At 40.3% G+C, this 24,299-nt stretch overlaps 1 protein-coding gene across 2 annotated transcripts in view; it reads right to left on the minus strand.

Moving 5' to 3' along the window:
* Window positions 1-24,299, minus strand: part of LOC126480852 (pyruvate dehydrogenase phosphatase regulatory subunit, mitochondrial) — an 85,290-nt gene that overhangs the window by 45,902 nt on the left and 15,089 nt on the right. For both annotated transcript variants that reach the window (XM_050104214.1, XM_050104216.1), the window contains 3 exons: window positions 9,976-10,139; window positions 9,563-9,799; window positions 905-1,015 (listed from right to left, as the gene is read on the minus strand). In XM_050104214.1, the coding sequence (XP_049960171.1) occupies window positions 905-1,015; window positions 9,563-9,799; window positions 9,976-10,139 (512 nt within the window). The remainder of the gene's footprint in view (window positions 1-904; window positions 1,016-9,562; window positions 9,800-9,975; window positions 10,140-24,299) is intronic.

A 24,299-nucleotide genomic window follows, 5' to 3' on the forward strand; every position in this document is an offset into this window, starting at 1 on the left:
CCACAAAAATAAAAATAGAAAAAACCAGCAGGCTCTGCAAAAACACTCCACTTCTGTTAACAGTTTTCAACTGAATAATTGTAGTAGACAGATAACAATGGTAGCCAACTTTACTTTACTTACTTAGCTTACTTTACAACAAAAACCCATTGTTTGTTTGGAGTAGCATACATTGCAATAATGACGGGAAAATGGACTGTCCTCAATCAAGGACAATGGGCACTAATGTGTTAAGACAGCTGCTACTTTGAAAGGAGGTGCTGCTCCTTAGTTATATTAATGTAGTTGTTCCAACAGCCATTTTTTGGTTATATAAATTAATAAAATTTCCAGTAGCTAGCTACATAAAGAAGTTTTGTATATGTTACCATTCAACAAGGTGCTATTTGTCTATGTTCTTTGCTTAAGTCCCTGTGCTTAAAAACATATCCTAAAGCTGAGGTATATTTAAACATCTGAGGCCAGCAAAAATTTAATTTGCTACTGTTACAATTCACAGCTGCTCAATGTAGGAGAGAAGCAGGATGGCTGTTATTAACAAATTCTACTTTGAAATTATTATCTTTAACTGAGGTTTCAAATTACTGATGCTTATGTTTTGTATGATGTTAATAAGCCTTAGCATTGCTAGTCCAGTAAGCTATGCATAAGGTATTCTGTAGATTTTGGAAGATGGGAGAGAGGTACTGACAAACAAACATTTTCATTCACTTATCAGATCATAAAATGAGCTGGAATAATTTGATAGGATTACTGCCTATAAAAAGGAAGAGAAGACAGCTTCAATATCCAGTGTGACACAGTTTTATTTTGTTGACTTTTTGTACACACTGTATGTAAGAACATAACGCTTTATCATTGGCATTTAAAAAAATGAAATTGAATTATTGTGAATTATATTTACCAGGAATAACTCCATCTTCAAATGCTGGTTTGGCTACTGGCTCAAAACCACCTGCAAGCAGCCTTCCATCATTTTCTCTGAGATAAATGTGGCCATCTAAGTCTCGGACCACTGAAAAGGTAATAAAGTTCACAAAGTCCAAGGTAGAACACTCAGTTACACTAACTTGTGTAAGCAACTCCAAGATGTCTATGACACACAAGAGTAATTTTATTCAAATCTTGAAATTCTGCTGCAAAGGAGTTTGTTACTAAACAGGGAGGTTTAGACGGACATCATTACAGGTTTGTCCCTTTCTAGGTAACATATGGAAAAGATACAAACTCAACATTCCTTCACAATTTATGAGATCTTCAGATTGCTCACTGAAAATTTTACCATATAGGCCATTTTGTATAATATACAAGCAACATACACAGAAACATAACCAGATAAAACTGCCAGCTCTTTCATATTTAGTTTGAAAGTATCATATTAACTATTACAATTGTGTTTAATAATGTATTACAGATTTCCACAGTCCCCAACTATATTTTTTCATGCATGGTGGAACACGCATAGCATTATATTATTTCCTTTGAAGAGTGTTCACATTCATCTTATTAACAAGATGGAAAATAGCTCTTCAGCAATGCAGTTTATCTGCCCCTTTAACATGTTTACAGCATCTCTCCAAAGCAACATAATCTGCAGCCCTTACCTATTATATTTATTTTAAAGAATGTAAGGGTTTTCATGATGTAGATACATGGTAAAGGAGAAATGCCAGAGATTTTGAATAGAGTGGTACAGGAGTCTCTAGGTTTGCGTTCAAATGTTACTCTAATTGCCCTTTTTTACAGTTTGAAAGTGCTGATAGCTGCTTTAGAGTCTCCCCATAAAGTAACCCCATATTTAAGACAAGAATGAAAGTAGGCATTACATGTGTTTGTTATTGTTTTCTCACTGCAGCAGACTTTTAGTGAGCAAAGAAGGTAGCATTCTTGCTCAGTTTTCTGTTAAGGTATAGTGTGTTTATTTCATTTTATAATATGGCAATCAAGCAGTGTCTGTTTAAGGTCATTGCTGCAGCCTATATGCAATGTAACATGACTCTGATGTGGGTATATAAGCATCAACACACAAGCAAGGTATTAGTGTGGAATTTGTGTCTTTCCAATGTGTTTGTGGTAAATGCAGAAATGTGAACTATGGCGACGTTATTACCAAATGCATTCAAAACAGGACCAACATGCTGTTATTCTTTTCTTGGCTGCCAAATGACAAACAGTGGTAGACATCCATCTGACAATGAAGAAAGCATGTCTGTTGAAAACCATCATTGTGGAATGGTGCACCAAGTTCCATGCTGGACGCAATTCGACACAAGACATCAGCTGATCTGGGAGGCCAGTCTCATCTACTACAAATAAACTCATGTGTTAGACACTTGAGTAGCTGCACTATAGTCCTGATCTCTCCCCATAAAATCTCACACCTTCTGTCCTTTAAAAAAGACTTTGAAGGATTGACGATTCCTATGGGACAAAGATGTGCAGCAAACAGTTACAGACTTCTTCATGCAGCAGGACACAGTGTTTTACTAAACAGGTATCTTCATCCTAGTGCATCAGTGAGACCATTGCCTCAATGCTCACAATCATAATGATTTTGGACTGTAAAGCCTTCGATGGAAACATTTTGATCAACCGTTATAAATTGCTTTGCAGCCATTGGCATAAGAATTTGGTTTCCGTACTGTTACCCATTGGTTCATTATTGACAGAGACAAATAGAATGTACCGAGTTACTAATTTGTTTTGTGTCAGTGTTTACCGATTGCTATAATTCTTTTATACTTCCCCCTTTTAATAGAATAGTGGTATCATCTGCAAATGTGTTCATTTTATAAGCATCCACATTCAAGCTTGGATCATTTTTAAGAGAAGGGGCACCATTACTAGTCCTTGGTATACACTGTATTTAATTAGTCTGTATTTTGACAAGTGTTCATAAATAAGAGTTTAAGTTGATATTTGTGCGCTTCATGCGTACTGCCTGCTTAAGATTTATTGGGAAGGAACTGATACAATTACTGGACAGACCTCAAATACTACTGATCTTATTTTCGATGGTGACAACAGTAGCCTTAAGAGCATGTTAGAACCTTATTTATGGTGTAGCAAACAAAGTTCCATTTCAGTCTGCTTTACCATAGATTTCTATTATAGCTGTTATGTCCTACAAAAACTAAAGTTGTGAATCACACAAATAAAAGTATCTGGGTCAGGAATAACACTGTATTTTTTACATATAAATTATAACTATTCTACAAGAAGGTAAAAATAGTGAACTTACTGCTGTCTTCATCAATTACTGTGAATAACCTAGGGGTTGATGTACGAAATGTAATTAATAGTTTTAGAGTATTGAGTGACAAATGCTAGAGGGCTTTCACCGTTAATCATAGTGGGAGACAAATGCCACTGTTATGAAATGATGAATATCGACTATTTCACCTCAGTTGGTAGAAGCATCAATGATCACCTTCAGTACAGTTTCAAAGGTAATCTGATAGCAGGCATTACTTCCGCTGGCCGCAGAGAAGCAAGCAACATCATCAGTTCATTATATATTCCCTCTCGCAGGATATGATGGACCAAGCAGTGTCACATCAAAAACTTTTGTAAAAAGGTATTTGTGAACTTCTATCTGCAGCAGTGATTAATTTAATTAAAACTGGTACATTTCCAGAAACATGTAAAATTGGTAACCCAGCTATTAAGAAAGTGATAAATACTGAATGGAAAATTTCAGGCCAATTACCATTCTGCTGGTGCTCTGTAAGGTAATAGAAAAGTTGGTCTACAGTAAACTCTTTTTTTTTTTTTTTTTTTTTTCTTTTCTTTTTTTACAAACACAAACATAATTATTGAGAATCAAAATGGTTTCTTAAAAAATGAATCCACCAGTGTAACAGCTGCTTAAGATCCTTGAAGTGGTGACATTTCACAAGTATTCTTGCAAAGTCTGACCTTGAAAAAGCTTTTAACTTTGTTAGTTTTACAGTATTATTAGATAAATCGTGAAACACTGGAATTAAATGTAATACCTATGAGCTGATTGTGGAATATTTGGATTAAAGGTAATACCTAAGAGCTGACTAAATCTTGCCTAACAAACAGGAAATAGTTTATAGTTCTAACAGACTCTAGTGTGTAAATAGCTCCACAGTTAATGCATTAGATTCTGAACTGGAGTTATTCCTCTTTCTTGTACAACTGGAAGAGTTGCAAACTGGAGTTCATGCAATGAGGCAGAGCCGGTAATTGTTGTCTGATGAAGTAATACATTTTTGATGTTGTGCATGGTGAGAAGTTTTATCTGCCAAAATTAGTTTCTTTTCTAATGATTCGCTCTCATACAATATCATTGCTAGTTGTAACTGAAGAGATAACTTTACAATCCACAGTGTCCATAGGGTGTGGTTCAACGTAAGTGTGGCACCGATAATATCTGAAGGTGTCTCCAAATTTGAGACAGTGTCTTGGTGCCTAATCATTGATCATAAATAACTTGGCACATTTGCTGTTCATCACAAATGCCATGGCTGAAGAGAATCCACTTGGCAGTAGCAAACCATGTAGCCAGTTGCTCAAGGATGGCAGTTTGGGTAGTAGATTGAGGTGAATAGTACTGTTGTCAAAAATTCTGGTATGCCTGTGGCATCACAGCTGGTTAGAGAGCAATGATGAATGAACTCTTGTGATGTGGAAGTAAATCTCCCAAAAGTGATCATGCACTGCCCACCTGGATATGCTCCACATGGCAGTACAAATGGATTCAGCGAACTGTACCTTGTTTCCTTTATCCAGCTTGTTTAGCACTTCACGTTTAAAAGTTGGTACTGCTGTTACAGCAGATATTCCTTTTCTCAGACCATGCTGTAGATTGTTGAATAACTTATATCTGATGAAATATGCCTCAACTTGTTTTAATATTACTTCTCTAGCAATTGACCAAGTTTTGATGTTAATGATACTGGCTGTAGTTTTATGTGTCAGTTTTTATTCCCTTCTTGTACACTGGTAGAAAGACAGTGATTTTCAAGAGGTCAGGGAATTCTCTATGGCTCTGTGTATTTTTTGAGTACTGCAGTTTGTATTTCATTACAAATAATTGTCTAATGTTCTTGACATTGATTTTTTGTAGAATCTTAGAACATGACCTGAGCTCAAACATAATGAGATATCTCATACAAAATGAGCTCCTCCATGCCCAACCAGCATCCAGCATCAACTCCAAAAACATCAATCATGCAGAACCCAGCTGACACTCATTTCACTTCAAATACCGAAAGCTTTGGATCAGGACTCTAAGGGAGATGCAGTATTTCTTGATTTCTGAAAAGCATTCAACTCAATAACACATCCACACTTATTATCAAAAGTATGATCATATGAGATATTGAGCGAAATTTGTGACTGGATTGATGAGCTTTCGGTAGGAAGGATACAGAATATTATATTGGATTGAGAGTTGTCGTCAAATGTACAAGTAACTTCAGGTGTGCCACAGGGAAGTGTGTTGGGAGCCTTGCTGTTCATGATGTACCGGGTGATCAAAAAGTCAGTATAAATTTGAAAACTTAATAAACCACGGAATAAAGTAGATAGAGAGGTAAAAATTGACACACATGCTTGGAATGACATGGAGTTTTATTAGAACAAAAAAAAAAAAAAAAAAAAAAACAAAGTTCACAAAATGTCCGACAGATGTGTGTCGTTTGGTGATGATTGTGGCTCAGCCACCACTTTCGTCATGCTTGGCCTCCCAGGTCCCCAGACCTCAGTCCATGCGATTATTGGCTTTGGGGTTACCTGAAGTTGCAAGTGTATCGTGATCGACTGACATCTCTAGGGATGCTGAAAGACAACATCCGACGCCAATGCCTCACCATAACTCCGGACATGCTTTACAGTGCTGTTCACAATATTATTCCTCGACTACAGCTATTGTTGAGGAATGATAGTGGACACATTGAGCATTTTCTGTAAAAAACATCATCTTTGCTTTGTCTTACTTTGTTATGCTAATTATTGCTATTCTGATCAGATAAAGTGCCATCTGTAGGACATTTTTTGAACGTTTGTATTTTTTTTGGTTCTAATAAAACCCCATGTCATTCCAAGCATGTGTGTCAATTTGTACCTCTCTATCTACATTATTCCGTGATTTATTCAGTTTTCAAATTTATACTGACTTTTTGATCACCCGGTATATTAATGACCAAGCAGACAATATTAATAGCAACCTCAGACTTTTTGCAGATGATGCACTTATCTATAATGAAGTACTATTTGAAAGAACCTGCGTAAATATTCAGTCAGTTATTGATAAGATTGCAAAGAGGTGCAAAGATTGCCAACTTGTTTTAAATGGTCAGAAACATAAAACTGTGTATTACACAAAATGAAAAAAATGTGTTGTTCTATGACTGCAATATCAGTAAATGACAACTGGAATCTGTAAACTCATACAAATACCTGAGTGTAACACTTTGTAGGAATGTGAAATGGAATGATCACATAGGCTCTGTTGTGGGTAAAGCAGGTGGTAGATTTTGGTTTATTGATAGACTACTGGGAAAATGCAATCAGTTTACAAAGGAGATTCCTTACAAATCTCTTGTGTAACACATTCTACAATACTGCTCAACTGTGTGAGACCTGTGCCAAATAGGACTAACAGGCAATACTGAATGTATACAGAGACAGGCTGCACGAACGGTCACAGGTTTGTCTGACCCATGGGAGTGTGTCAGAGAGACACTGAAGAAACTGAACTGGCAGATTCTTGAAAATAGACATAAATTATCCTGAGGAAACTTATTTACAAATTTTCAAGAGCCAGCTTTAAATGATGACTCTAGGAATATACTACAACTCCCTATGTATTACTCCCATAGGCATCGTGAGAACAAGATTGGATTAATTACAGCATGCACAGAGGCATTTGAACAGTCATTCTTCTTGTGCTCCATACATGAATGGAATGGCAAGAAACCTTAATAACTGGTACAATGGGGCATACTGTTTGCCATGCTGTTCATAGTGGTTTGCAGAGTAAAGTTCTAGATGTAGTTTGCAAATTTTCATTTACATCTGTTGTTTTGTATGCTGGTTACTACTTTTCATTTCCCCACGTCGTAAATTTATCATAATTAAATTGTCTTTTATGTATAAATATATCACTTTTTGTTGAGCCCACATTTCTTACATCAATTCCATGATAAGGGCTCTGCCATCAGATATGTAGTTTTCTTAAGTTGGTTATGTTTACTTTGTCCGTTTTCATGTTTGTGATCAATGCATGTCTGTGTAATTTAATAGGGTACTGATCCCAAATATAAAAAGAGTGGTTTACTCAGTCAGAGCTTTGTCACTAACCATAAACTCTAATCTATACCATCATAAAATGAGAACCAAAGAGAAATACCACACTGATATCCACAGGAAAGCATTATATGGGAAGAATTCACTGTTGAATGAAACAGATAGCAACTGTATTGTCCAGTGTTATTTTAAGTCTTTCAATCCTGAAGCTGCCAGTTTACATTGAAAATTTACTAACCAGTATTATTTTTACACCCTTGAAGATTACTATTAGTACTCGCATGTGGCACCCGCAGCCTACCGTATTTACTCGAATCTAAACTGCACTCGAATCTAAGCCGCACCTGAAAAATGAGACTCGAAATCAAGGAAAAAAAAAATTCCCGAATCTAAGCCGCACCTGAAATTTGAGACTCGAAATTCAAGGGGAGAAACAAAGTTGGTCCATTGTAATATGAGACACAATTTAGGTCGAATGAATGACAATACAGCTACAGTAGTGTGGTTCGAGTCATAAATTTAGCAGTTACGCTTTACCAGGTAGCCATTGCTATGTGTCAGGCGCTCCGTCCATATTTATACAGGTACCGGTACCCTTCCTTTTTCACGTGCTTCATCTGGATTGAATTGATTGCTTATTTTTCTTTGATCTGATAACTGCCGGTCTCTTTGTTATAGGTGTTTACGTCACTCTAAGCTGAAAACGCATTATTGTACTGTGTCATGCATTGTTTGCCGCATTCTGATAATGAGTGTTTATGGCCTGTCGCCACTCGTGGCATGGCTTACTTTTGTGCGTGCTACAGCCGCCCTCCTTTTTTTTTTTTTTTTTTAAGAGAGGATCAACAAGAACCAGATAATAGACTGTGTATGGTAGATGATGTTCTGAACGAGAGTTTAGCAAAAAATTTTCTCCGTTCATAAATCTTTGCACACGCTTCTTTAGTACATAACATTCTGCACAGAAATTAGAGTCATCTTAGATTTAAAAATCTAGTCAATTGCCGTGCTTTATTTCTGACTGTATCACTATTAGGCATAAGAATAATACGAATATGAACATGACATGATATGTACATTCTTCCGCGAATGCTGTTGTCTCATCTAGATTCGTAGTTTATTAGGCAGACAGGATTTAAATAAGATATCAGCAAACACGAAACAATACATGGCAAAATATTTATATTCGTATTATTCTTATGATGAAGAGAATACTGCATGTGATTCACAATTCACAAAAGTTACTATTAGCAACCATATCTTCTCACAGGTAGGAAAAAATTCAGAACGTAGAGTTGGCCATGTTGATAAACATCCCGAACAGTCTTGCCAGTCGGATTTTCGTAGTGCATTGAAAGACTGCTACATTCAAAGATGAAAAATACGGAATTTGTATTTACTTCGTTGGATAATGTATGAAAATGCAGTGGTCAAAACTCGGGGCGGAGAAAAAAGCTCGTTTTCCACCTTTTTTTAAAAAATTTATTTACTGGCGCAGAGGTTTTGGCACCAGTATTTATCATTGTGACTGCAAAGCATGCCTGTGTAGTGCTACATATATTCGATGGCAGAAGTTAGTTGTGGCGGCACCTACCAACATTTTTCAGAACTTCCTCTTACGTTGCACTCGATTCTAAGCCGCAGGCGGTTTTTTGGATTTCAAAAATCGGAAAAAAAGTGCGGCTTAGATTCGAGTAAATACAGTACTTAAATTACAGACACATGCATTGATTACATTCTCGCAAACATAACAAAGAAGAAAATAAACATAACAATCACAGAAAACTACATATCTGACTACAGAGCCCTTACTACGGAAACTGATGAAGGGATTGTAGATATAACAAAAAGTGATAGATTTATACATAAAACATAATTTAATTATGATAAACTTAAGAAGGCATTACAGAATGATAAATGGGAACCAGTATACAATGCAACTGATGTAAAAGGTAATTGGCACAACCAACTACAGCTATAAATCATAAAGATGAGAATTTCCCTCTTGAAATCATTGAACTGAGAGAGAACATGAAAGACTTTTATATACTCTTTAGTGAGACTAAATTTCAGTATTTTTTTTTAACAAAATACAAACTACACAAAAAGTACACAGGTTCTTTGACTAACCTTACTACATGCAGAATAAAAATCTATGCAGGGAAAAAATATCTGACTGAATACTAAAAAAATTTTTGTTTTACTTGTTCTGCTGAATCTTAAGTCATAATTCATATAAAAAATTGGAAAACTTTTACAAGGCAGAATTCATTGATTTACTCACCAGGCAACATTGGATCTAAGCCGGGGATGGGTTTTGTATGGAGGTAATAATGTTCACAAGCATGAAGTGGCACTTTGACATATGGTTCACTTTTCTTGCCTATGTGTCGTGCCCAGAAACCTCCTGCATTCACAAAGAAATCACAGTCTATCATTCCTCTGTTTGTTTCAACAGCAACAACCTTTCCATCCTGGTTAAGAACACTCTTCACAGAACAGCCTTCAAATACTTGGACTCCTGAAACACAAATTACAAATATTTTTGGAGCGTCTCATGCACATTGTAGATATTTTCACACAAAACTGTGTCTTGATAGAACAGTAGTAAAGTTTAACACAGGGGGTTGGGAGCTTGAAGTGGATATGTTATTTTATTCATTTGCTAAAAAAATTTGCTTATGTACAAAAACACACCGCCTTTTTTGGCAGCTTCTATCAGTGACAGACAAGTCTGATAAGAATCCGCAACACCATCACCAGGTATCCACAGCCCTCCAAGAATATCATGTATGGCTATAAATGGACACAATTCTCTTGCTTCTGCTGGAGATACAAGCTCACATTCTATCCCCCAGGGCCTGAAACAGAAGATTAATTTTGTAAAGAAAGAAATATGTCTATTCTCCCATATGTCAATTTTGTTATGTACTAATGAGTAACTCACAGCATGCATACAATTCATATTGTCTATGGAGGGATAAATAAATAACTTACATTGAATTATTTCTCAAAAATGTTAATAAAATGGTAAAGTAGGTGTACTGTCATTATGACCAAAGTATTTTCATTAAAATGTGCTTCTTGTAGAAGCAATAGATGTAAATGTCATGACAGCATGCCTGATGCGACAGTTTTACTGCACAAACTGCAAAAATGTATTAAGTGATAAATGACATCCCTTTCACTATTTTGCAGGGCTTGTCAGCAAGAAAAAGTTTCATAAAGGTTTGAAATTATGTGTAAAGTTTGCTGCAAGTCACTACGTTCTGTCAGGCTCAAACACTGGATAGTGCACATAGTAGCTATACATTATGCGGCACATACGTTATGCAACAGATAATGTGGAAGTATGGAATAAACACACTGAAGATTGTATAAGCATTGTATTCATTACTTTTGAATCATATCATATAGGACATCTCAGCCAACAGGGTGTATACGTGGCCGAGGAAAAAAAATTCCCGGATTTTTTCCGTATTTACCGGTTAAAAATACACTTTCTCCCGGATGAAAATACACTTTTTGCGTGTTAAGTAACAGTATACTTTTCCTCGGCACTGTAAAACTTATTAATCCTTTCAATGGTTGTGGTTTTATACACCATCATAGAATTTCGCAACACTTTAGAAAACTAAACTCAGGGGGGAAAACCAGTTTTGGAAAGATGTCTGATGTGCAGCAACACGTACACTGCGTATTTTCGTATTACGAAAGTATACATTGGAATTCCACCAAACATGTTACTTTCCGAAGGATTGCGATCGAGATTGTGATGCGCTTTTGTAAGCCGATCGTAGCTCATGTCAAGCGATCTCGCCAGCCGATGACAGCAGATATTCAGACCACAGGACACGCAATGTGGTCAGCCAATAGCAACATCACTGTTAAGTAGCGCGAACACACAAGCAGGAAAAGTTAATGGTTTAAATTAATATACACTCCTGGAAATGAAAAAAAGAACACATTGACACAGGTGTGTCAGACCCACCATACTTGCTCCGGACACTGCGAGATGGCTGTACAAGCAATGATCACACGCACGGCACAGCGGACACACCAGGAACCGCGGTGTTGGCTGTCGAATGGCGCTAGCTGCGCAGCATTTGTGCACCACCGCCGTCAGTGTCAGCCAGTTTGCCGTGGCATACGGAGCTCCATCGCAGTCTTTAACACTGGTAGCATGCCGCGACAGCGTGGACGTGAACCGTATGTGCAGTTGACGGACTTTGAGCGAGGGCGTATAGTGGGCATGCGGGAGGCCGGGTGGACGTACCGCCGAATTGCTCAACACGTGGGGCGTGAGGTCTCCACAGTACATCGATGTTGTCGCCAGTGGTCGGCGGAAGGTGCACGTGCCCGTCGACCTGGGACCGGACCGCAGCGACGCACGGATGCATGCCAAGACCGTAGGATCCTACGCAGTGCCGTAGGGGACCGCACCGCCACTTCCCAGCAAATTAGGGACACTGTTGCTCCTGGGGTATCGGCGAGGACCATTCGCAACCGTCTCCATGAAGCTGGGCTACGGTCCCGCACACCGTTAGGCCGTCTTCCGCTCACGCCCCAACATCGTGCAGCCCGCCTCCAGTGGTGTCGCGACAGGCGTGAATGGAGGGACGAATGGAGACGTGTCGTCTTCAGCGATGAGAGTCGCTTCTGCCTTGGTGCCAATGATGGTCGTATGCGTGTTTGGCGCCGTGCAGGTGAGCGCCACAATCAGGACTGCATACGACCGAGGCACACAGGGCCAACACCCGGCATCATGGTGTGGGGAGCGATCTCCTACACTGGCCGTACACCACTGGTGATCGTCGAGGGGACACTGAATAGTGCACGGTACATCCAAACCTTCATCGAACCCATCGTTCTACCATTCCTAGACCGGCAAGGGAACTTGCTGTTCCAACAGGACAATGCACGTCCGCATGTATCCCGTGCCACCCAACGAGCTCTAGAAGGTGTAAGTCAACTGCCCTGGCCAGCAAGATCTCCAGATCTGTCCCCCATTGAGCATGTTTGGGACTGGATGAAGCGTCGTCTCACGCGGTCTGCACGTCCAGCACGAACGCTGGTCCAACTGAGGCGCCAGGTGGAAATGGCATGGCAAGCCGTTCCACAGGACTACATCCAGCATCTCTACGATCGTCTCCATGGGAGAATAGCAGCCTGCATTGCTGCGAAAGGTGGATGTACACTGTACTAGTGCCGACATTGTGCATGCTCTGTTGCCTGTGTCTATGTGCCTGTGGTTCTGTCAGTGTGATCATGTGATGTATCTGACCCCAGGAATGTGTCAATAAAGTTTCCCCTTCCTGGGACAATGAATTCACGGTGTTCTTATTTCAATTTCCAGGAGTGTACATAGTGTTGCTACAAGAAAAGAAAAGCTTTCACGTACCCTATAATATTGGCCTCTAAGATTAATAAGCTGCAAGAGAAGCTAGGCTTTCACACGTAATGTTGATCTTTTTGCGCATGTTACACTTCAAGATACATCACAGAAATGTGCCAGCAAATTTTTTAACAATGGTATAAATGTCTGATGAACTGGGTTTGAAAATATTCTAAATGGTCGTTCTCAAAGATTTGAATTTTGAATGAGAGTCAAACGCTCTGTGATTTAAGAAATTCATCGGACATTCGCGCACAGATTTCATCTTGTGTAAAAGGAAATTTGCTTTACTTGAAAGTAATGCTTTTCAAACAAACATTCGGAATATTTTTCCGTGACCTGTTAGATTCATTTCAGTAGTTGCGCCAGATGACAGGCGTCGCCGCACTTGCGCAGCTACGATGACGCAGGAAGCCCGTACGTTCGTACGTATAAAACATTAAAAGATCTTGCATTATGTCATAAAAGAAACAAGACGTTAGAGGATACTCCAAGAGCATGGAAATTTTGTGAACCCTACTAAAATGCATAATTTGGCTTAAAGTGCACATTTGTATGTCCAGATTCAGATGTACCAGTACTGCATTATCTCATGTTTGGTTCTTTATTATGGCATAATGCCATATGTGCTAGACAATGAAAACATGCACTTGAAATGTAGCGAGCAGTTGAAACTAGGCAACAGTGTGGAATTAAACACTTTGTTTCAAATAAACTGACTGCCTCAGCAGAAAAGATTAATAAAAGTCAAATTCCTTTAACAAACCGACAAAGATAACTTCATTGTTCTGCAAGGCGATTAATGCTTGACTGTCAGAAAGGTAGAACAAAATAAAATCTGAAACTAATAACTTATTTTAGCCTTCCATAATTACGAGCATGTATTTTAATTCACTTGATATCTTCCAAGCACAGAAATCAGTTTTGTTTTCATTTGACATGAGAGCAATAAACGAAGAGGAAACAGCAAAATTACTTAACGTAAAGACGGGTCACGTGGAGGCTACCACCTCCCCACTACAACTTAGACTGCTCTGTGCATCAGGTCTGGATCTACGATATTCCCGAACCGAGCCAATATTAGATAGTGGCACTCCCCATCCTTCGAGCGTTTGAGGTACGACATCAAAAATTTAAAACATCAACTTTTCAAAAATATCTACATATTGTAGCGCACGTCTTTCTGAAGTGTCTGATTCATAAAACATATATGATCGAGGCAACGTAAGACATGTTATTTGGTCGTAAGTGTGCCGAAGTGCAGTGCTATGCCTCTTCACACAGCGTTCTTCCATCGCACGCCTCTCTATTTCGCTCTGTGGAATTCAAACGTGTAATATTTTGTAATGGGTGCCATCAAACTGTATTCAAGACAGTGGAAATTGTCCTGTGGTGCCTCTCCTGCAGTCGGCCGGTTTGTCATCCTGCCCCACTTAAAAAAAAAATCTTGCAATTAATAGTGGATGGGATTATTTGTAACCGGGAGAACAAGAACTCTCCAGAAAATTTGCAATCTTTACTGCCTATTAGCTAATAACTTGCTGTTCTTTGTGACATAAAATTAAATACAGGATACATAAAACGAGACAAGCAAGGCAGTACACATTTATTCAATCCTTAAGTCCCAGCTTTTTTTTCTCTCTCTAATCTTGCCACAGCTTTATATGGCGTACTTCCCTTTCTGGGAAAGAATCTATTATGCCATCAAAGTTCGTCAACATTTTGCTACATGAAAAAATGAAGTGTCGTTGTCTAATACCAGAAAAGCTGTTAATACAAATAGTACCCAAGACTGGTGTGGTTTCTCGATCTGATTACATGTATTTTGTCACTGTCTGCTCGATAAAACTAAATAGGCCTGCTTAATACTGCAGCAGTTGTTACACACACCAAATAAATGAGACTGTTTTGGCACAAATGGTCATTTTTATAACACGACACAATATGATTCAGGAAGTACCAATACCAAAAGCCCATTAGGCCTACTACAAGCAAACGTTTCATGTTAGGAAATAATTTCACATTTCATTCATACTTGGCTCTGAGCACTATGGGACTTAACTTCTGAGGCCATCAGTCCCCTTCATTCATACTCTCTAGCTTCTGAAGCATGAGATCGAAAAGTAGTAGTATGTAATTTTTATATAAATTTGGAATCGTCATATACTTCCATAATTTGTGACAGTCTCCATTTCTTCTCCTTCCTCGTTCTAACAAACAATCTTGTCATCACTAATTCTGTAACTATTCCTGCCAGTGTCAAAATTTATTCTCTGGTTTACTTCACTAACCCTGCCACAATCACCAGTTTAGTTATCCCGCATTTGTTCTCCGGTTAGGAGATATTAAGTGCTCGTACAACGCGTTTTCCGTGCTACTCCCAGAATAGAACTTTAGCGGCTGCTAGCCGGGGACTGTAGTGTACCGGTCTGGCCAAAAATGTTCTGTCAAAATTTCATTTTCTTGGATACACGGAGAAGACAACACGTAATCTTAGTTGCCTGTTATTCCTGTTAGTCGTTTATTTCCACTCTGGAAGCCTGAATCTATGGAATTCGCTAGTAATTATAACAATGCTGATGATTTACAAACCCAGTCAACCACATAAAACAGCGATTGTCATTCACCCTTTCGGCTTTATTCGCTCAGCTCGTATAGACCCGTCCCCTTTTGTCTGCAGTATTTTTCTAGATGCGATGGGGGTTCCCCTGGCAGAGACATCACGTACACTATGCACGCATTCAAAAATCAATTTACGATTCATTCAGAAATCAACTTAGAATTTGATCAAAAAAAGTTCAAAAACCAACAGGGGTGCGTCGAAAATCATATGAGTAATTGATAGACCAACGTGTGCTGGATGCTAGGCCCTTTGTGAAACAAGGTCTTTTTCCTCAATGATATGAATTTGGTGCCCCCCCCCCCCCCCCTGAAACTGACGCCCGGGACAGATAGTTACCACGGTTTGCCCCCGCTCCCTTGTTTCGGGCCTGTTGCGCATACGTGAATCTGCCAGCTTAGGTGCACCAGTAAAATTTTTCCGGATATCATCTGGCTGCTTGCTGCTATTGCTTATACAGCTATCTGCCACACCTCTATAGCCAGAAGCGGGATAAGGTACTACTCATATGCAACTCAACTGCACATGCGCATAAACTCACCCACAACCGCTCAAACGAATCTAATGTAAACAGTTGTGATGTCACGCTCATCGGAGGCAATTTGTTGTTATAAAACATTGCATAGTCTTCCTAAAGCCTTGACACATTTTGATGTTGGCAGACGCTTGTATGAGCACTGTGTTTTGTTCCTGTATATGGCACATTTCCTTTGCAACTTAGATTTTATTTTTGTTTTTTCTCTCGTTCGTGTTTTATTGCTGCAGTATTATTCTGCAGTAGTGAGATACAGTAATATTCTTTATTAGAGTATTGGTTCTTACTAGTCAAAGTTACAAAAATGTAGCCAAAAACTAAAACAATGAAAAATTCCCGGAATTCTAAAAAATTCCCAGGTTTTTCCAGGTTTTCTCCTGGATGAAAAAATTCCCGGGTTTTTCCCGGATCTCCCGGTTGTCCCGGGTCGTATACACCCTGGCCAAGAAAAGCACTTTCACAAATATGATAAACTTCAAAAGTCAAAGAGTAAACAGCTTTCTCAAAGAGTAAATATTTTTCCCTAATTCGGGTAATATTCTTCATATCAGTAAGTTTCTTGGCTTACACACTTTTTAAAGTAACCTACATTCTTTCTCAGGGTTCAAGCTATCTTCTTGTCAGATTCCATTGAAACGGTTCTGTGGGTTAGTAATAATATATTTTGCCCACCCAGTTAGCCGTGCAGTCTAACACATGGCTTTTTGGTTTGGGAAGGAGCGACTGGTCCCCGGCACAAATCAGTCTGGCAGACTTGTGTCGAGGTCCGGTGAGCCGGCCAGTCTGTGCAGTCTGTGGATGGTTTTTAGGCAGTTTTCCATCTGCCTCAATGAATGCGGGCTGGTTCTCCTTATTCCGCCTCAGCTACACTAAGTCGGCGATTGCTGTGCAAACAAGTTCTCCACGTACGCGTACACCACCATTACTGTACCATGCAAACATAGGGGTTACACTCGTCTAGTGTGAGACGTTCCCGGGGAGGGGGAGTGGAAAGGGGGGGGGGGGGGCGGGGGGCACTGGGGCCGAACCACACAATAACCCTGAAAGAGTGGTTCGGCACGGGGTGGTAGAGGGGTGAAGTGGACTGCGGTGGCCATCGTGGGGTTGTGGACCACTGCAGCTGTGGTGGGGACAGAGCCTCTCCATTGTTTCTAGGCCCCCGGTTAACATGCAATACAATAATTGCAATACAATAATATATATATATATATATATATATATATATATATATATATATATATATATATATATATATAATTTTACATCTAAAAACAAAGATGATGTAACTTACCAAACAAAAGTGCTGGCAGGTCGATAGACACACAAACAAACACAAACATACACACAAAATTCAAGCTTTCGCAACAAACGGTTGCTTAATCAGGAAAGAGGGAAGGAGAGGGAAGGAGAGGGAAGCAGAGGGAAAGAGAGGGAAAGACAAAAGGGTGTGTGTGTGTGTGTGTGTGTGTGTGTGTGTGTGTGTGTGTGTGTGTGTGTGTGTGTGTGCGCGCGAGTGTATACCTGTCCTTTTTTCCCCCTAGGGTAAGTCTTTCCGCTCCCGGGATTGGAATGACTCCTTACCCTCTCCCTTAAAACCCACATCCTTTCGTCTTTCCCTCTCCTTCCCTCTTTCCTGATGAAGCAACCGTTTGTTGCGAAAGCTTGAATTTTGTGTGTATGTTTGTGTTTGTTTGTGTGTCTATCGACCTGCCAGCACTTTCGTTTGGTAAGTCACATCATCTTTGTTTTAGATATATTTTTCCCACGTGGAATGTTTCCCTCTATTATATTTATATAATTTTACAGGTATATTCAATGGTAGTCTGCAGCACGTGGTCTCGAGGTAGCGTTTTCGCTTCCCAAGTATGGGGTCCTGCGTTCAATTGCCAGTGGGGTCAAGGATTTTCACCTGCCTCGAGATTACTGGATGTTGTTGAGTCGTCTTCAGCATCATCATTCATCCTCATTATGGTCAGAGGAATGCAACGGCAAACCACCTCCATTAGGACCTAGCCTAGTACGGCGGTGCGGGTCTCCCACATCGTTCCCCTATGCTGTATCAAGAAGCATGGGACTTCATTTCCATTCCATTCATTGGTATATGTGCACACCGCCAGCTGAATTAGTCACGAATACAATTAGTAATAAAGAAGCAATACATTAAAACCCTATGCCTGGTGCGAAAATAAACAGCAAAAAATGTAGTATGTGAAAATTTTTTTCCTTTCATCATCATGTTGGGTGCCAGTGAGAAAAAATGATGTAAATGTTTGAAATTATGTGTAAAGTTTATTGCAAGCCATTAAGTGCTCCCATTCCCAAATAGTAGATTAATAAAATCTGGGTATTCATGTGTTGTGGCCTACACTTCTTTTTCACCCCCACCTTAACCCCCAGCCCTTTGATAGCTAGGTGCTTCTTGCCCCCACAGTATTCTTTCCAGACAGTACGTAATATGTCTATGAAGTTTTGTGGAAATCAGTCCTGTGATTTCGGAGGTGTGGAACATATATAAATACACATATTTTTTTTTTACTATTTATGAATATCTGTTTCCCATGGTCCAGTTTTTATTAACTAAAGCTTATATGGTGCCATTAACTATGTTCATGATGTCTATGAAAACCCATTAAAAATCCGGTTTTACAGATTTATTATTTGTGTAGATTGTACAGAGGTTCACTGCTAATGACATGGGGGCGGGGGGGGGGGGGGGGGAGAGAAGAGCACTGTGGGGAGGGAGAACAGAGTGAACAGGGAAAGGAGCAGGGAAAGTTGGGTTGGTGCATTGGCATAGGGTGGCACACAAAGAAGGTGACAGGACAAATGGCGTGGAAACAGTCGGGAGGTGGATGTGGGGACAGTATGTTACCATAGATTGAGAGCAGGATAATTCTGGGAAAGGAGAATATGTTGTAAGGATTACTCCCATCTGCACAATGCACAATGGCAGGTTGTGGAGTGGAGCATCCAGATGACTCAGGTAGTGAGGCAGCCTTGAAATCAAGAATGTTTATTCAGCTGAATGTTGTGCCACATAAATACAGCAGTGTTTGTATACGGCATGGCTGCTTTTGCAGACGGCCCAGCCTCTGATGGGGAAGGATAAGCCTGTGACAGGGTTGGTATAAAAAGTGCTGGGTGGGTGGATTGGGCAAGCCTTGCACCTGGGTCTTCAACAGGGATACAATCCCTGTGGGAAGTGATTGGGATTGGTATAGGGGTGGACTAGGATGTTGTGGAGATTGGTTGGGTGACAGAATACTACATTAAGAGGGCAGGATCTTCGGTAGGATGTCCCTCATACAAGGACATGATCATAGGTAATCAAAACTGTGGCAAAGGATGTAGAATGGTTGATACTGTCTGGGGTGCCATTGGGTGATGAAGCGGGGTACTCCTTTGTGGCAGGTTCTTGGGGTTAATGGGAGGATTGGGCATGTGAGGAAAATGGCATGGGAGATCTGTTTGCGGACTAGATCTGTGGAGTAGTGCCTGTCTGTGAAGGCCTTGGTCAGACCCTCAGCATACTGAGCATGGAAGTTCTTGTCACTGCAAATATGTTGTCCCGCTGGTGGCCAGGTTCTCTGGCAGGGATTTTTTGTTGGGATGATAGCTGTCGAATGAAGGGATGAAGATAGGGTGTCGTGGCCCAGAGTTAGGCCAATAAAGCTGAAGGAGACTAACAACTTGGCATCATAGCAGGCTAGGGAGGTCTCCTGTGGATGGACCATAAACAGGTTGGCATAAGAGAGTGCCATGCAGCTGCACATGGCTGAGCCACAACTTGTTTTTGTACCTTCCCTTCAAAGCAGAAGTAGTTGAAAGTTAGGATAAAGTTAGTAGGAAGTATGAGGAATGAGGTAGTGAGTATGGAATCTGAAGGACTTTGGGAAAGGTAGTGTTCAGTAACAATAAGGCCATGGGCATGAAGGATGTTGGTGTATTGGAAGGTGGCATCAACAGTGACAGTGGCTCCATACACACCTCTGTTCACATTAAAACCGCCAACAGTGCCTGCATTTCAACATCTCTGATGGCTTGATACACACCTCTAACCACATTAAACCCTCCAATCACCATCAGTACCGGCATTTCGACAGCTGTCATCCCTTACACATCAAGAAATCCCTCCTATATAGCCCAACCACCTGTGGATGGCCTATCTGCAGTGACAACTTGTCACCAATACTTTCGTTGACAGGCACTATACCCAAGACCTAATCCCCAAACAGATCTACTCTGCCATTCCCCTCACAGTCCCGATACTTTCACCACCTGTTAGAACCAGCCAGAAAAGAGTGCTCCTTTCATCATCCAATATCGTCCCAGACTGGAACAACTGGATCAACAGGGCTTTTATTGTCTCTCACCATGTTTACTTTGTTGTCAGTTGGTTGATCTGAGGGAGGGGACCAAACAGCAATGCCATCAGTCCCATTGGATTACGGAAGGATAGGGAAGGAAGTCAACCATGCACTTTCAAAGGAAGCATCCCAGATATCATCATGCCCTGAAATGAGGGACATCCTATTCAATACCCCTCCCACCCCTGCTAAAGTGGTGTTCTGTCACCCACTCAACCTCCACAACACCTTAGTCCATCCTTCTTCCACTCCCATCCTTGCCACAAGGATGATATACATGTGAAAGACCCAGGTGCAAGATCTGCCCAATCCGCCCAGCCAGCACTTCCTATTCCAGTCCTGTCACAGGCTTATCCCACCTCACCAGAGGCCAGGCCATCAGTGAAAGCAGCCATACAAGCGCTGCTGCAATCTTGCACAGCTATCTATATTGGTATGATTTCCAACCATTTGTCCACCACGATCAACTGCCACTGCCAACATTGGCACAACATGCAGCTGAACATACCATGCTCAATTTCAATGACTGCTTCACTATCTCAGTCATCTGGAGCCTCCCCTCCACCATCAGATCTTCTGAACCGCACAGAAGGAATTATCCTTCGAGCACATTAACCACTTCCGAAACTAGCCCGGCCTGAACCTATGGTAACATACTGTCCCCACGTCCTCCAACCAACAGGTCCCCCCCCCCCCCCTTCTGTTGTATCACCTCTACCTTATTCCCATCTCCCACCCTCTTTGCGTGCTACCCTCTGCCAGTGCACCTGCCTATCTTTCCCTGCTCCTCTCCTTTTCGTTCCTTGTTTCCCCCTCCCCATCTCCCAGCCCCAAAGCTTCCCCATGTTCCTTATGGCACTCTAGCAATGCACACTCCACTAGACAGCGCTCTTCTCTTCCCCCATCTGTACACTGCTATCCCTTCCCCACCCCCTCTAGATTGCTGCTTCCAGTCTATGTGACCGTTGCATTCCAGTCCGAGCTGGTGGAGATGGCGGTCATGTGGATGTGAATGAAAGTGGTGTGTGTGTCCCCTTTCCTGAAGAAGGCTGTGGCCGAAAATTAATGTGCAACTGTTTTTCAGTTATGCCTGTCTGCAACTTAATGTGTCACCTTTATAGTAAGTAGCAATCTATCTTTTCCTTACTTTGTTGATATCCCAACTGCCTTTCTCCTGCTATGTCTGTGTAGGTTTTCAAATCTCAATAATTGTTGGGACTTTGTGCTATTTCCTCTCGTCATATCCTTAGTCTGTCTACTAATAATTAATTGTCCTTCTAGATGTTTGCTATATTTTGAGAAATGAAAGAAGTTATAAAAGCTAGTGTTTCTGTGATACACTTACACATTTTTTAAAAGTAGAAGCACCAGTGGCAGCAGCTGTTCACTATTAACTGATTAAAATTACCCCAACATAATGCATTCTTTCAGCATCTGCTAAGATTGGGCATTCTGCATAGAGCTACATTTATCTAATGCATTACTCATAATATGATGTAGAACTGAGAAATGCAATGATGAAAAGGTAGTCTATGAACTATAGCAACTTCAAATGAGCTGAAAGGTTGTAGCTATTTCAAACATATATTTTTGTGGTGCACTTTGCAGCACTTGTTGCGCTTATGATAAATACAGTAATTAATAGACAGCATAATTATTTTAATGAAATCAATAAAATACATGAAAATGACATGAATGGATTGATGGGAATTCAATAAAGGAAGAACAGTGTCATGAAATCATGATTTCAGTGCACACTGTTCAGATATGCTGTACCTCCAATGCAGTCTATACTACTGTGTTATGAAGACATGTCATTGTTCAATGTTGTTATCAAAAATCTTGAAAAGCTCATGACCAATTTATTCAAATTTTTACATGATATCCTAAGGAACATTCCTGACATAGGCTATACATTTTTTTCTATAATGACAGTGTACAGGTATTCTGGTAAAGTGACTGTGAGAAACAAAATGTGCTGTGCTGTGAAATGTGTGGTTTCATTTTCTTCTTGCAATCAGTTTCAATTATAGTAGCAAGGCATGTAAACTATGATCTCAATGAATTCATTTTAAGCTTCCGTTCCTAATGAAGGGTTTGTTTGGGATAACAATAAACAAGACTCACGATCAGTGATTGAGGTAAAAGGACATAGTGGGGGGGGGGGGGGGGGGGAGATGCCTGTAGAGATGGGACAGATGATGATAGGCAGAGGGGGATGTGGGGTAAGAAGTTTAGGATGTATATCCAATCCCCAAACATATTTAGCAGTTATAGTGGAAAGCGAAAAATTGTAGAAGAATGGGAACTAAACCTGGACTTCCTGGTCATTTCTAGCAGCTACATTAATCATTATGTTATCTAAGGAAGCCTCAAACTGTCACAGTCATTAATTTTTCCACCTATGATTTCTGAATGCTGCTAACACAGGGTATGTTGGAATTGCAGCACTGAGGGAACAGTGCTACAGCTTTCACAGCCACAAGAGGGAAAGGGGGGGGGGGGGATATACAGATGAAATGCAAGAAAATGAAATGAATAGATTGGTGTAGATGAAATCAGTAACGAGCAATGACATGAAAAGTTATCAGTCAAACCACTGAAAATTATGCTGGACAGAAAGTGAGTTTGATGAGGAGGTAAGCTCAAACAGTCTGATGGTTATGGCAACATCTATCGATAAGCAGATATCAACATTGGAATCCTGGTTTGGTACAAATCTCTGCTTGTCACCAGGTATCAATAACTTTGAGATTACTTTTAATAATTCTTCTTTTCCATGTGCCATTGTTCTGTGTCCATGAAAGATCAGCATTATTATTCACATATTTGGCATGGTTAGTTTGTGGAACAGCCCTTCCTGTTGCCACTCCATTATCCCCCAGGACAGAATGTGTGTACCACAACTGTTTATGTGTAGTGTTGTTCATGTGAAAGGTGATGAAAGTATTCTAAATGTTTGCAACTGAAGTAACTGATGTGGGATTTCTGTACCAGCTCAGTATTCATTTAGTGGGATGTGGGAAACCACCTAAAAACCAAACCCAGGCTGCCCAGTACACTGACCCTTGTCATTAATCCAGTGGGCGGATTTGATCTGGGGGTGGCATACCATCCTTTCCCAGATGGAGTGCTTTAACATGCACAGCTATCCTGGTGTACCAGATTGTTTCTAATAATTACTGAACATAAATATGAATCTTATTACTATCCTAGAGGGATCAGTTTTACACTATCTTTAAATGCACTGAATGTCAAATCCATGTGTAACATGACAGCAACCATGCCGGGATCCTGTTATGTTTTGTGTTCTTTGTGACTGTGAAAATGTGCTTTGCTCATTCTCAAAATGTGCAGGTAGTGTAGGGATGTAAACTTTGCTCTCAAACCCCCCCCCCCTCCCAAAAAAAAAAGTCACACTTGAGAGATCCAGTAGGAGGGTTCATCTTGTGTCAGTGATGTGTGTGGTTGATGCAACTTCGCAGTTTTCAATTAATGTACTGCTAGAGATTTGTGTGGCAATGTGGTAGGGATCTGTCTTGTTAGAAAATGAACCCTGTCCTCCTTCCTGTGATATCATGTAAACTATGTTCAAACATGTTCAGGTACATATGGCATGTGATAGTTCTCTTTGTGGCAATCTAAAATACTCACAAGACATATATCTCTTTACTGAATATTAGGGAGCAGCTTACACAAGATCAAGTGCAACTGTTTTTGAAGAATCTTCCTTACATCTACATGTACATACATACTCCACAAGCCACTATATCATGGGTGGCACAGGGTACCTTGCGCCACTACTAGTCATTTTCTTTCCTGTTCCAAGAGTAAACAGAATGGGGGAGAAACAACTGCCTAAATGCCTACACTCAAGCCCTAATTTCTTTCATCTTATCTTGGTGGTCCTTGCTCGAAATGTATGTTGGTAGCAGTAGAATTGTTCTGCAGTCAGCTTCAAATGCTGGCTCTACATTTTCTCAATAGTGTTCCTTGAAGAGAGTGTCACCTTCCCTACAAAGATTCTCGTTCGAGTTCCTGATGCATCACTGTAATACTGGCATGTTGATCTAACATGCAAGTATAGATCTAGCAGACTGCCTC

This window comes from Schistocerca serialis, chromosome 5 (assembly GCF_023864345.2).
Source record: "Schistocerca serialis cubense isolate TAMUIC-IGC-003099 chromosome 5, iqSchSeri2.2, whole genome shotgun sequence".
In the NCBI taxonomy this organism is placed as follows: domain Eukaryota; kingdom Metazoa; phylum Arthropoda; class Insecta; order Orthoptera; family Acrididae; genus Schistocerca; species Schistocerca serialis.